This window comes from Felis catus, chromosome B1 (genome assembly GCF_018350175.1).
Source record: "Felis catus isolate Fca126 chromosome B1, F.catus_Fca126_mat1.0, whole genome shotgun sequence".
NCBI lineage: Eukaryota > Metazoa > Chordata > Mammalia > Carnivora > Felidae > Felis > Felis catus.
The window spans coordinates 171721516-171737056 of record NC_058371.1 but is presented as its reverse complement, the minus strand read 5'-3'; the positions used below and the strand labels follow the sequence as shown (position 1 = coordinate 171737056).

At 40.3% G+C, this 15541-nt stretch overlaps 1 protein-coding gene across 3 annotated transcripts in view; it reads right to left on the bottom strand.

Moving 5' to 3' along the window:
• The window catches only part of PDS5A (PDS5 cohesin associated factor A), a 138003-nt gene extending 133173 nt beyond the window's left edge, over nucleotides 1–4830 (bottom strand). For 2 of the 3 annotated variants that reach the window (XM_023253188.2, XM_045056453.1), the window contains exons 1-2: nucleotides 4690–4830; nucleotides 3658–3835 (exon numbers count right to left, since the gene is read on the bottom strand). In XM_023253188.2, the coding sequence (XP_023108956.1) occupies nucleotides 3658–3795 (138 nt within the window). In that variant the 5' untranslated portion in view covers nucleotides 3796–3835; nucleotides 4690–4830. The other variant, XM_045056452.1, reaches the window with a different exon arrangement.
• Between the last annotated feature and the right edge of the window lie 10711 nt (nucleotides 4831–15541).

Genomic DNA, 15541 nt, shown 5'->3' with positions numbered 1-15541 from the left:
ACAAGTATCTGTTGGGCACCTATGTTCCAGGCATTAAATTTGGGAGTTGGCAGGATACAAAAGTAAACAGACATGGTCCTTGTATTCACAAAGATTACATACAAGTTGGGGAGACAAACCCAATACACATATGCATAAATGTATATCATAACTGTAATAAGTGATATGAAGGAATTAAAAAAATATGTAATGGGAAATCTAAGAGACCTCCTCTAAGAAGAACAAATGAGTGACAGAAGAACAAATGAATGACACATGAAGTTGAGACGGGTACACATATGGATCACATAATGTGGAATCAGTTTAGGCAGAAATGAACATGGCATGTACAAGGAAGTGACAGAAGGCCAGTGTGATTGGACATAAGAATATGTGAATTCCTTAGAAGCTGAAATTAAAACTTGCTTTTTTTTTTTTTTTTTTGAGAGAGAGAGAGAGAGAGAGAGCACATGTGCCAGCAAATGGGAGAGGGTGAGAGGGAGAGAGAGAGAATCTTAAACAGGCTCCACGCCCAGCGCATAGCTTGAAGCCCAAAGCAGGGCTCAATCTGACAGTGAGATTACAACCTGAGCCAAAATCAGAGTTGGATGCTTAAATGAGCCACCCACGCGCCCCTGAAATTAAGTTTCTAATGTATCTAAGTGTTTTAGCAATTCCAAAGACCTACTCTAAGAACTACTTTCAAGAAAGTTTCAAAGCATCATAATACTTTCTAATGTTAAAAAAAAAAATGCTGTCCTACATCTTGCAAAACAGCAAATTAACTTAGACTCCTTTCTCTTTTCACTTTACCATTTTCAAATGCATAATAAAAATCACAACTTCTTAGTTCTACTCAGTTTAGATTCCTTTGAAGGAAATCAGCTATAAGAATGAAAATAAATATGATGCTATTGTTCTGGCTCTGCCATTTAGTTGCTCTATGACTGATCTTGGTGCATGTTACTTGGCCACTTTGGGCCGAATTTTCTCTTCTGTGAAATATGGGAAGTTCCAAAATTTCTTTAAACATCTTTGTAAGTCCACAATTATGGTTCTCTTGTAAAAATGCTTGTTCCATTCTTGAATACTGAAGAGAATGGACCAAACATCTCTGAATTCCACTGACCAAGATTTTACCTGCCTTTAAGCCCTGTTTGTATTTATACAGCATTTGAACATTGTTGCTATAATAAAAAAAAACTACTGAATTTATAATACTGGTGCATAATGGTCTAATAAACACAAAAATTATCAAAAATAGTTAAACACTGTTAAAAATCTCCACTTCCTATGAGACAGTACTACTTTAACCAACCAGGGATTCTTAGAAAGTACAAAGTCAAAACAGATTTAGAAAAACAGGGGAAAAACAAAATCATAAGACTGTTGAGAAAATTTTTAAAAAAATTTTAAGATTTTAATGTTTATTTACTTTTTTTGAGAGAGACAGAGTGAGAACAGGGCAGAGGCAGAGAGAAAGGGAGACACAGAATCCGAAGCAGGCTCCAGACTCTGAGCTGTAGCCTGACTTGGGGCTTGAACTCAAGAACCTGCAAGATCGTGACCTGAACCAAGAGTGGACATTTAACTGACTGAGCCACCCAGGCACCTAAGAAAAGCAAAATTTTAGCAGGATATTCAAAATGGTTCATATGTATGTTAATTTTAATTTCCACAAGAACTCATAAGAAATAGATATCCTAACCCAGGAGCACCTCAGTGGCTCAGTTGGTTGAGCATCGGGCTTAGGCTCAGATCATGATCTCACTGGTTGCTGGGTTTGAGCCCCATGCTGGGCTTTGTGCTGACAGCATGGAGCCCAAATTCTGTCTCCCTGCCTCTCTGCCCCTTCCCTGATCATGCTCACTCTCTCTCAAAAATACACTTTAAAAAGAAAAAAAAAAAAGATATTCTAACCTAATGCTCATTGTAAACTTGGTCATATGCCCATTTATATAACAGTATTTCTGATAATCTACCTTCGAGCACAGAAGTACATATAGTTGTAACTCTTTTTTTTTTAATGTCTATTTTTGAAAGAGAGAGAGAGAGAGAGAGAGAGAGACAGACTGGGAGCGGGGGAAGGGGAGGGGCAGAGAGAGAGAGAGAGAGAGAGAGAGAGAGAGAGAGACAGACAGACAGAGACAGACACAGAATCTGAAACAGGCTCCAGGCTCCGAGCAGTCAGCACAGAACCCAACTTGGGGCTCGAACCCACAGACTGCAAGATCATGACGCAAGCCGAAGCCAGACGCTTGTGGTAACTCTTTTTTAACCAGATTATCCATCACCAGAAATCAAGATTTCAATATTCTTAATATGAAAATAAAAATTAAAAGATCTATACTTAACAGCTTTGTATTTCATAATTTTTCAGCATCTCCAAACATTGAATATAACCTTAAGGAGCATCAATCAAGCACCTCACTTCACATATACCTAGTATCAAGTTTATTTTAATGGAAGCTATTGTGTCCTCTTCCTTCCCAAGAGGCAACAAATTGCAGAATCTAATTAGATTTTAAAAACTAAGCTACAGGAATACTTTCAATATTCATTAAACACTCACAACATTGTAAACACTTACTAGGCACTACACTAAGCTCTAAGAACAAAGGGGCAAGATGATTCCCTAAAAATACACTTTATCAAGTTGCCCAAGATAGAAATACTATCAACATTGTTTCTTCCCTCACCTCCCACCAAGTCTAATTGATTTCTAAGTAGGAAACATTTCTTAGATCCTTCCCTACCTCTCTTCTCACTACCACAGCCCCACTTCAAGATTTCAACATCTTTCACCTATGTTCCTATTAACAGTTTCCTAGCAGGACTCCCTGCCTCAAATCTTTCCCTTTCCTTGCTCCAACCTAGCCCCAGTTGTGACAACCAAATGTCTCCAGGGTGGGAGTGGGGGTGGGGTGTCAAAGATGCCCTGGTTGAGAACCACTGCATCAAGTTGATCCCTTGACAAAAACAGCATGTATCTTGTAAGGCTGTGGGCAAAATCTATGTCTATGCAACAGAAAGCAAAAAAACTGACCAACCTAAGCTGAAACTTACAACTTTAACCTTAGGATCATCATGCTTTAAATAAGCTAACTTTATTAAAAAGAACTAAAATACTCTCTCTTGAAAACCCCTTTGAACATGTGGACCTAAATCATCACCTTACTTCAATTCTGAATTTTGAAGTCAGTACATTTTGTCAAAGTTTAACCATACTAAATACATACTTAAGTTTCTGGATATTAGAAAATTGTGACAATTTAATAAAATGCCCTTGTGATTAAATCAGTCTCCTTAGAAGCTGATGAAAACAGGAACTTTCCTAGGCAAACTATTGCCTACATTTAAGGTTGTAATCTACCATGAACAGTATTCTTATAAATATTTCTAGAAAAAAGTTATAGAAACACTTAAATTCTTATGTTTGAAAAAACAGGCACACTCCTTTTAATTTCCCATAATGATTATGTCTCTACAGAACTTACTATTCAAAGATAAAGCCAAGATAGAACAATACTTCTCGGAGAGAGTAAAAAAGGAGACTATAAGATACCTAAGAAGACCTGGTAGGTGACCCAGTAAAGGCCAGGCCTAGCAGTGCAGTAACAGGAGAGAGCACCTCCCACCACAGAGGTCTAAGTGTGAACACTGTGTCCAGATGCTTACCTTCAGTCGCTTGATCATTTCATCCGTGGTGATCTTGTCGGTGATCTCCTTTACCCCCGGCGGGTAAGCGATCTTCCCATCTGCACTCACGACGCCACAGAGGGCAGTGGCAGGCTTGGGCTGCGCGGTGAAGTCCATCCTGGGGGACAACTTTTCTTTCACAGTCCTCTACCGGCCTCTATCGGTCAGAAAACAAAAGTTCAGCGAGAAAGGGGAGACTTTGTAACCTCTTTTTTCATTTCAAAAATCTCTAATCTGCAAAGGGCGCTTTCTCCAGGGAGGCCGGAGACTCGGCTGCGGCCCCGCCGCTCGATCCTCCCGGGCCTGGACCCTGGTGGCCGCCCCGCCGCCCCCACTCACGCGGGCCCCGCCAGCCCCGGACCCACGGGGCTCTCCAGCACCAGCCGCCGCGGCCGCGGGAAGCGCCAGGCAGCGCCAGGAGTTTCCCATTCCACCTTTCACAATGAAATCCACCCCCAAGCACCGAGGTCCGAAGTTTGGGATCCTCCCGAGCCTGGCGAGGCCCCCAAGGCTCCGGCTCGGTCGGAGAGAAACCCCGAGTCCCCGCCCGGTCGGTCCCCTCCGGGAAAGGAGACGCGAGGCCTATAGGGCTCGGCTTAGGCCGCAAAACTAGGGACCCAACCGGACCCACACGCTACGGCGGCTCCGGGAGACGAACGCCTTTGCCCGGCCGAGCTTCGGGACCCCGGGCGTCCCCGCCACGCTCTCGCCCCTCCCCTGTCCCGCGGGAGGGGAAAACAAGCCGCCCTCCACCCCAAACCCCACGCCAGGAAGCGGCTGACGCGGCTCTGCACTTCACATTTTGTTCCTTCAACTTCGGGTGAGGGACCCTGGCGGCTTCTCTCGGCTCCGACTGCTCGGCGCCGTCCGGCACTGCCCAGGCCTTACTGGTACCTCCGGGCAGCCCCGCCGGGCCTAGGTCCCGCGCCCCCCCCCCTCCGGTCTCCCCTTCCGTCCTCTCCCTCCACCAACCGAGGGCGGGAGCCGAGCCGCCGCCGCCGCCGCCTTTACCTCCTCCTCCTCATGCGGGCGGAAGGTGCATCGAACGCCCGGGCCTCTGTCAGGTGGTTGCGCCGCCGCCCCTCGTCGGGCTGCACACAAAGCGGCTCCGCGGGTCCCGCCGCCGCCGCCGCCCGCCCCGGAGCGGCGCTGGGGCTGGCGGTGCCGAGGAGGAGCAGCCGCCGCGGGGGGAGACGCGGGGCGACTGTGCGCTGGGCGGGGAGACACTGCCGCTCTCCGTCTGGCCGAGGAAGAGCAGCCTCAGAGAAGGCTCCTCCGGGAGCGTGTGCGCCTGTGTCCGCCCCGGACCCCCGCGGCCCGCCCGTCGGCACCTAGCGCCGGCCGGGTCCGCCGACCGGGACCCGGACGCCCCTTGCAGCGGCGCGCGCCCGGCCGTACGTGCCCCCGGGAGCCGGCGCTTCGCGCACACACCAGCCGGTCACGCGAGCGGTGCGAGAGCACGCGAGAGCAGGGAGCGCGCCTCGCTCCCTCCCCTTCCTCCGCCGGCCGTGCCTCCGCCTCCCTCGGGCCCCGGGCGGCCGCGCGCGGGGCGGACAGCGCCGCCACCCGGTTGGCGCCAAGACTTGCCGCGCCGAGCGCCTTTGGGAGGATTGAAACCAAAGGGCAAGCAGAGGAGGAGCCCCTGTGGCGGGAAGCGAACCCGGTCCCGGCGGTCCTGTAAGGGCACGAGGGACGAAAGGAGCTTTACGTTATGCCGTGGAGATGAGCTCATGACTTTTGGGGACCATGAGAGACTTGACGGAACTGGTTGAAAGACTGTTAATTACTCGGTGAAAATGAACGGATTTCCTCTCCAGGGACAGAAGATCTGCAAACTGAGGAAAAGTTTTACAATATGGCACAACATGAGCTACTCAGTCTTGTTTCTTCGGACAGTCACTGGAGTTTGCCCTCCCCTCTTTGGATTTCTAAAATTAATATTTTGAAAGTTGCAAAATATGAAATAGCATTGAGTCGAGTAGTTCTCAACGAAAGGTCTGAAACGTAGGTTTCCGGACTCCACTCTCAAACCTAGAGAATAAGGATCTCTGAGAATGGCACCCAGAAGTGAGCATGTTTACAAATTAGCTAGATGGTTTTTGTGAATATGGGGAAAAAATAATATGTTTAAAAAATGTTCTAAGTATACCCAGCATAACTTTTTCTTTCATCCAAAGGAAAACCCAATGCTGCAGGTTTGAGAAGTTTAATGTATTAAAAAAAAAAATGAAGCAAATGAACCTCAGATGCACACATATCAGAAGAGGAAGTTGAAAAAAGAATGCAATAATATGAAATAGCATTCAGCTCTTGAAACTGACCACTACCAAAGTTTAAAATTATATTCGATTATTATTTCTGATGTATATCCATTGGTGTTTACTGGGTCTGAAAAATATTAAAGGTACTGTACTCACTGAATTGTTTTTCAGATCTATTACTCAAAGGAGTGATCATCTTGGAATAGAACTGGCCACAGTTGCTGATTTGCTAGGACTGCCCCAAAGTCAATGCTTTGTTCTTGGACATTTAGAGTACCAGACAATCCATTGAACTTCAATGGTCATTAAACCCATCAAAATCTACTCTCTTATAGGCGCTCCCTCTCAAGGTGTTTTTTTTTTTTTTTACCCTGTCACATTTAAATAACAAAAGAGTGGTGCTTTTCATTTTTATTCTTTCTCTGAGTAATTTACCCATTATTAAGTGGAGTTTTGTATATGCTCATAAATTTTAATTTTACATAACTTATGACTTTGTTAATATTGTTTGACTTTATGAACACTCACAAGATAGTAAGTCCTAAGGATTACAACACATAAATAAAACTGAATTTATACAGTTCTAAAATTCAGGAATTCTGAAATCTCTGCTTTTAACCTCTTTCCTTAAACTTTATTTCCACTTGGAGTAAATGAGAAGGGATATGTTTATTTGTGCAGCAATTATTTTAAAGTGCCTGCTAGCAAGGCTTTGTTTTGGGCACTGAGAAAAAAATTGATAGTGGGGAGAGGGACCAAAATCCCTGCCTGCCCTGGCGGAGCTTAATTCATTTGGGGAGAGATACACAAGAGAATAAATAAATTGCTATGGAAGAAAATGAGTATAGGAAGAATGCAGATCACATCTAGCTTTTTAGGCATTTTGGTCTTTGGAAGGACTTTGGCTTGTACTATAACTGAGATGGGGAATTGCTGAAGTATTTTAAACAGAGAAGTAACATGGTATGTGTTTCATGAGCCAGGCAACTTTGCGCAAATTACTTAGTCTTTCTGTGCCTTATTTTCCTCATCTGTAAAACAGGGATAATAGTTTCTCTCTCAGAGGATCTTTATGAGGAGTAAATAAGTTGACATTTGTAAAGTGCTTAGAGTAGTAACTGGCACATACTAAACTGTACATAATTTATATACATACACACACACACACATATATATATATATGTACATATAATATGAAAGAATCATTCTAGCTACCGGGTTGGAAACAGCATAGAGATGCAAGTGTAGAAGTAGAGTAACCAAGTATAAGACAACTACAAAAATCCCGAGGAAAGATGTTAATAAGGACCAGGTAATAACAGTGAAGAGGATGAAAAATGTGACTATACAACATTTGAAAAGTGGCTAATGCAAACAGGGAAACAATTTTAAAATCAAAATAGCGACATATGGCTAGTGACTATTGGACAGTACGGTTCTAGAGTACAGAGTTTGGAAGAGTGATTGACAGAAGATGAGGGTGGAAAATAAGTTGTTCATACTAAATGCTACAGATGTTGAGCAGGATGGTAGTTTAAAAGGATGAACTGGGGTAATAAGAGAGTAAAGCTGTGCATAGTGAAAGTGGACTAAAGTAAAAATATAACCAAAGATAAAAATATTCAAGATATTTAAAGCAGTTCTTAAAAATGTGTTTATTCCATTTACTTGAAATTTCTTATTTGCTTTTCAATTTGAAATGTAACTAGCTAAATCTGTCCTGAGTAATTTCGCAAGTTATAAATATGAATCATCCCTGTACCTCTGGTCACATAGAAATTAACCATCTGCATAATCACTATGAAACTTGAACAAAATGGTGCTTTATTTTAGTGTTTTTCCAGATATCACTGACATCTTGGCTTAGATTTGCTAAAATTTAATATTTAGGCATACAATAGCATATCTACAGTGAACTAAGTAAGTTTGACATGTTTCACTAATGACTGATAAAGACAAAAAATATGAAGTCTGAATCATTTCGGTCTAGTATGACCAAGATGTTAATGATTAACTTGTTTGTCATAGTAATTTAAAAACTTTCTTTGAATTTTGTCTAATATCTTAGTCTCCATGCACATCTCTCTTCAGTTTAAACTGTGAAGGCTGATCTGCATCATCATTAGTTACATTAACTTTCTTAAACTTGTATAATCAAAATTAAATATTATTTAACTAGCAGGGACAACAAACTAAAACTAAATATTTTCAAAACATGAAAGAAACTACAGGTATAAACAACATGAGTAAATTTTAGTGACATAATATGACATCTTGTTTATAATATTCAAAAGCAAAGTTCAAGGTAGTGGTTACCCATGAAGTACAAAGAGAAGCAGGGAACCCTGGGGAACAAGATGGGAGAATGAATGCACAAGTAGATATATTCCTGTTGAAGCTTTCATCTTGGGAAGAGTGGTGGCTTCACATATGTTCTTTATATAAGTGAATGAATGTATAAATGAAGAAAGACAATCCATGTACCAATGAAGGATGTGTTTTTAACCCAAGGATTATGATTAAACCATTTCAGGGCATCTGATGTTCAGAAGAGAAAAAAGTAAGAAGACAAACTCAAGAAATTTCAAAAAATATTTATATTTTAATCTAATATTTTTGGAAATTACAGTTCCCAGAGTCAAAGAAATTCTGCACCCCTGATTATTTTTTTCTAATTGTGGTAGCAAAATGAGAAATTATTTGGAGTTATATTTTCTCAAATTGCTTCTTTCCTCAAGTTGCTAGTATTAGTACGATAAATGATTATAGGACTGAAAGAATTTTCAGGGCAATTAAACTTTGAACAATCACATTACAATGTATTTTTTATTATGAAGCTTGGGATGTCAGACTCCTATTGTTTTATATGATTAAAATAAGAAAGTAAACTTATGATAAATATTTCTTCACTATAGTAAAGGCAGAAGAGATTCCTTTATTGAAATGTATTAGAGAGGATAATAATAATTACCTCCCCCCCCCCCCGCAAACTGCAAACTCTTTTAAGAGAGCAGTTCCTATCCCAGCCCTACATATTCTCTCTCTGTCTTTCACACACACACACACACACACACACACACACACACACAGCTGACTGAGCCTGCAGTGACACCTGAACCAAGAACATGCAGTCCATAGGCGGAGCTGAGCCAAACAAAATATCATGAGACAGGATGTGAACTAAGACTCAGCAACAGATGGGACTTTTAGCTGAATTCTATCAATGCAAAACCGTAACAGTCTTTAGCTCTCTACTTATGTGTAGGCTAAGGAAACCTGACCTGTCCTAATTTTTGTCTTCGTTGTTCTGTTTTCCTTGGACTCCCCCTAAGAATTGTTTCCTTACAGTAAAATTTCTTTTACTTGAGCTAATTTGAGTACATTTCTGATCTTACACCACCAAATATGACCTGGTTTAGAATTAACAATTGGACTTCATGAAATTTTAATCATGATCCATGAACCCAGCTTTACTGAATCAAATAGTACCCCCCCAAATCCATGTCCACCTGGAACCTCAAAGTATGATCTTATTTGGAAGTAGGTTCTTTGCAGAAGTAGTTAAAATGAAGTAACACTAGATTAGGATGGACCCTAAATCCAATGACTGGTATTTTTATAAGAAGATATGCAGGGAAGAAGGCCAGGTGACGATAGAGATTGGCATGATATAGCTGCAAGCCAAGGAATGCCAAGGATGACCAGCAAACACCAGAAGCAAGGAAAAAGGCAAGGAAGGATTCCTCCCTTGAGCCTTCAGAGGGATTATGGCCTTGCTAACCTCTTAATTCTGGACAGAACAGTAAGAGAATGAATTGCTATTCAAACACCTCTGTGTTTGTGGTACTTTGTTACAGCAGCTCTAGGAAACCAATACACCAGCCACGGGTAAAATTCACCTTAAAGTTGATTGGTTAGTATTTTACCTTCTGAGACACAAATTTCATCACTCTCATTTTTGGATCTAACCCTATGCTTTTGAAAGAGACCTGTAGAACATTTATAAAGCTATGACCAACAGTTTATCTTATTTCTACATTTTTCTCAATTGTACTGTTTGTGAGCCTCAATTTATTTAGAATCTGCATTTTCATTTTTCCATTTTCTCACATTCCTATGAAATAAGAACAATATGCAAGCAAATATTTAAATAAATACACGACTACGGTGGAGAAACTGCAAAAATGGAACTGTTGGTTGGCACCCAGCTTCACCAAGCTTTGGCTCAAAGTATTCATTTGTCAGCTTATATGCAAAAGTCCAAAACTGGAATTTCGAAAGCAGTTTAGGATTGAGAATGTATAATGTACTAAACAAGGTTGTATAATTTTGAATGGACTGAAGTCACTGTCTGCCTGTGTAATAATCAAATAATTCTAAATGTAATATTTTCTGTGACTTACAGCTATCAAATGTCATTATAATAATAACCATGGCAGATTGTAAGTATAAATAGCAGAACTTCAAATTTCTGGTTGAACTGGAAATGTAACCACGTTAGAACTGGTAGTCAACACTATCTGACTTGGCGAAGGAATGTGCCAAGAATTTGCACAACTTTTGCCTTCTGAATTGCTTCAAGTAATTCCAGAAACTCAATAGTTCTTGGACTGTGGGCTACCTAGATAGATACTGTTTTGGAAAAACTCTTCGGAGTTCAATTATGCATAGACTTGTCCAGAGACTAAAGAAAATGAAGCAGTGAATCTGTAGGAAATTTAATAAGAGCTGTTTCACCTTCTAATCATAACTGAGATTCATCATGATTTTCAGGGGATAGGAAGTTTCCTGTTAATTGAATTCTTTGACAAATTGAAATTTAACCAGAAAACTCCTTTTCTGTCCACCATTGAAAATATTTCTGGAATATATCAGTTATCTTTTTAGTCTTTATAAAGCACAGGATAGTGAACATAATGGCAGAATCTTTGGTGTTTGAGCATACCCAATGCCTCAGAGCTGTCAATCTGAAAGCCACTTTAAATATCAAAACCATAGGTATAGAGTCAGTGATTGATTGAACTAAACACGTACTGAGACTAGAACTTTCCATGGAAGTTAGTTTCGTCTCCATGTGTATTTTAAAAAATACAATGGAGAGGGGCCAGTTAAGAACCTTTGGGTTTTGATACATTAAACTACTTAGTACTTACTATCTGGCAGATAAATGTTGAGGATGCAGAGGTGGACAAGATATTGTCCCTGAATTCAACAGGCAACTTGAAGTTTTAGTGTGTTTTTATTACCATGTTTTCATGGTAACATTATCATCTATCTATCTATCTATCTATCTATCTATCTATCTATCTATCTATCTATGTATCTCTTAAGCTAGTGTTAGTTTCCTTTGTTCCTTGCAATCAGAGAACTAACAGCAATAATAATAATAATATTAACAATTGTAGCCAATGTTTATTAAGCCCCTATTAGGTGCCAGGGACCATGCTAAGCACTTTAGGTACTTTATCTCAGTAGATGTAGATTTTTTCTGTCACATTTAAATAATAAATTTGTTTTCCTAATTTAAATATTTTGGAACCATCTTTTTTCTGAACAAACTTTTTCAGAAAGCTTGGAAAGTACATGAGGTTATGGGATATATATGCTTTTGTCTTTCTTCACACTTTCATGTACTTTCTAAGCTTTCTGAAAGTTTGTTCAGATAGATTAATTGATAATAGATAGATCAATTGATAGATAAACAAGATAGTATTTAGGGAATCCATGAGAAGAATTACAGCTATGCCTCAAGAAAGGAATGGAAGAACTGAGAATCATCAGGATACAGTCTACTTTCTTCTGAACACCTGCTTCATTCTTGCTCTTTGAAGAGACATGTTTCTTTGCTTTTCAGTTTACCTGGCATGCAGAAGAGAACCATCCCTCATCTTCTGATTCTAGATCTCCTTCATCTTAGATCAGCCAGACTAAACTAGAATTTCTTAGTCCAAATCCCAAATGCTAAATACAACAGATTTAATTCTGTTTTCTTTTACCCATAGCATTTATCATCAAGCATACTAAATAATTTATTTATCTATTATTTTTATTGTTTATGGTTTGTCTCTCCAGGGTCCATGTCTGGTCTAATCAGCTAGGGCCAGATAGGCAGGGTCATGTCTAAAATATACCTTTAATATAGGCGTGCTATTTTGAAGGGGCATATGCACCCCAATGTTTATAGCAGCGATATTGACAATAGCCAACGTATGGAAAGAGCCTAAATGTCCACTGAGAGATGAATGGATAAAGAAGATGTAATACACACACACACACACACACACACACACACAAAGTTCCCAATGTACCCACCGATTTATTTAAAAAAATCTCCATTAGCATTGAATTCAATTATTTAAATGCAATTTTCAGAGTTTTGACTTCTTTAATCTTAGAAATGAATACATTATTCACATTTTAATAAATATTTAATATATATTAATAAGTTCAAAATTTATAACACAGTATTTTTTTTCCATAAAATGAAACAGAAAACTACTATCTGTAAGAAACTCCATTTCTGTGCCCTGATCTGCATCCCTGTTTGTCTCGATGTTAGTGTGGCAGGACAGACATTCTTTTCCTCTCTGTATGCTGTTCCCTTACCAGGGCATGGCACATACCATGGGGAACAGAAAGGCATTTGGCAATGGTGTGACTGAATGCCAAGAAAGAGACAGAGACGCTTTTGGAATATTAACACATTTGGAGAGGTCAGTCTTGTAATGTGAAAGTCTGACCATATGTACTCCACTGATAGGATCTTATACACACCAGGTCGCATCTAAAGTAGCATAGAGCTGACTGGGTCACACCTTGTGCCAGAGGTGAAGAAGAGATGGGATCCTGGGGAAAGGGTGCAGGTATCATGGAGAGAGAAGAAAAGAAAGGGAAGGGCCAAAGGTAAGGATGCTTTTTCTTTGTTAGCAGTGAAAGGGATAGCCGAATAGGACAGCACAGTGGGCCTAGATGGCAGGACCCCTGCCCACTGGTGGTTGGGGAGGCTGATACGAAAAAAGTAGAGGATGGGGTGCCTGGGTGGCTCAGTCACTTAAGCATCAGGCTCTTGATTTTGGCTCAGGTCATGATCTCTTGGTTGTGTGTGTCAGGCTCTGCATTGGGCCTCGCACTGGGTATGAAGCCTGGTTAAGGTTAAGATTCCCTCTCTCCCTCTCCATCTCCCTCTGCCTCTCCTCTGCTTTCTCTCTCTCTCTCTCTCAAAAAAAAAAAAAAAAAAAAAAAAAAGGAGTAAACGAGCTCTTTCCAAATCCTAACTGCCTTGTGACTCTTGAGTTAGGAGATCTGACACTAACTTGAAGCAATGCACTATTGTACATATTCTGCTACAATATAAGTTGTGGGAGTGCAGGGATCTTTTTTGTTCACAGCTGTGTGGGAAACACTTAGAACTGTGCCTAGGATCTATAGACACTCAATAAATATTTGTTCAATTGAATCAAAACATCCTGAACTACATGCGTATGTGTGACTGGCCAACAATATGGTTGTTTAATATTAGATATACTTCTCTGGCTTTCCCTATTCAAAGTATAGTTCTGGTATTTCATTAGAAATGAACTAGTACAGGGGTGCCTGGGTGGCTCAGTTGGTTAAGTGTCCAGCTTCAGCTCTGATCATGATCTCACAGTTCGTGAGTTCGAGCCTTGTATTGGGCTCTGTGCTGACAACTCACAGCCTGGAGTCTGCTTCGGATTCTGTGTCTCCCTGTCTCTCTGCCCCTGCCTTGCTCATGCTCTGTCTCTCTCTCTCTCTCCAAAAATAAATAAACATTAAAAACAAACAAATTAAAGAAGTGAACTAGTACATTTGTCAAATGATGTACTAAGGAGAGGAAGGGAAGAAGGAGATACTTTACATCCGTATCATTAGACTTTCACTGCTATTATCCTTGACTCCATTCCAGATATGGGAGAAATTAGGGTCAACATGGAGTAGAATTAGATTTTCCCAATATTACTTTTTTTAACATAGAAAAAAACTTTTTTTTAATATAGAAAAAATTTTAAATATAGAATCTGCTGCTATCTTCTTCCTTTTTTACATTATTTATCCAATCATTTCAACTCTGAAATGGACTGGCTTGGCCGAAGACCCAGGAGAAATAGGAAAGTGTTATATACTGACTTTAAATAAGTTTTAATAAAAATACCGTAGCTTTCATTATGCATGCCAATATAGCAATGCATGTAAATAAATAGCTTCTTATTATATTTGAATATGAAATTGCATAGGCAGAATCAGGGGTATTTTATTATTCAGTCAACTGAACTGTTTTAAGGTTTAAGTCTATCACTTAGAGTTTCTTTGAAACTCTAAGAATTCTGGAGTGGAGTTTTGGAGTTTTCCAACAAAATTTCCTTGGCCCAATGACTTATATAAGGTTATTGCAATGAAATAGTTATTTTAGTGTTTGTTCATAATGCACCCCTCACGTGATTCCTACAAAAGGATGAGAGACATGGTTCATGGAGGGCCTGACTGGAAAAGAAATCATCTCTTACTGTATCTACCAAGGGTTTGTTACTGAGTGAGATGTGTCAGTCCTGTCTGTCCTCTTAGGATAAACCTTCTCACCAGGAGCTCCCACACATATGTACAGTGGACAAAACTTGGACTGAGGCTGGGAGCCCATCATCATTATCACCATCTTACCTCTGTGTAATTCTTTATAGTTTAAAAAGTACTTTCACATCCAGTATATTGTTTAATGCTATCTACAACCCAGTGAGGTAGGCAGAGATGGATTTACCTTGAAGCTAACGAAGTTCAAGTTTCAGCACCGCCTGAGAAGGACCTTAGCAGAGTCATACAGTTATAAGATTTTGTTGCAAAAATTTTAACCATAGATTAAGACTCTTTACTATCCACTCTGACTACCCTCCTTAGTACCTCCCTCATGTGGGGAGGCATTGGTGTGTCCTTAGGCATTTTTGGAATCCAGCTGAGTTTGGATACATTTAGTTTGGATTTAGTGGAATGCATTTATGTAGTTTGAAATCACTTTTGTGTTAAGTTATTGCCAGTTGTCTCAATGTAGAAATGGCTTCCAGGAATTCTCCTACTGCACACTGTTAATGAATGTTGACAATGCAGAGCATTTAAGGTTTGTCACTGCACAAGAGATCTTCAGATGCCATGTAATCCTGTATCTCATACACGAAAGAAACTTGACAGGGGTTTCTCAAATGTAACAATGATTCTAAAACTCTATATGTCATTACCAGAAGAAGTTGTAGAGCCAAAATAAGTGTTTTAAAACTAGCATAGGGAAAAAAGTTGAATAACCAAATTAGAGAGAAGACTAGATTACTTTTTCATTTCCTGTGTAGAAAGTAATATTATAGAGGCGTCTGGGTGACTCAGTCGGTTAAGTGACACCCTGGCTCAGGTCATGATCTCATGGTTTGTGAGTTTGAGCCCCAAGTCAGACTCTCTGCTGATAGCACAGAGCCTGGAGCCTGCTTTGATTCCCCGGCTCCCTCTCTCTCTCCCTGCCCCACTTGTGTGTGTGTGTGTGTGCTCTCTCTCTCAAAAATAAATAAATAAACTTAAAAAATATTTTTTTAAATGTTTTATTTTTA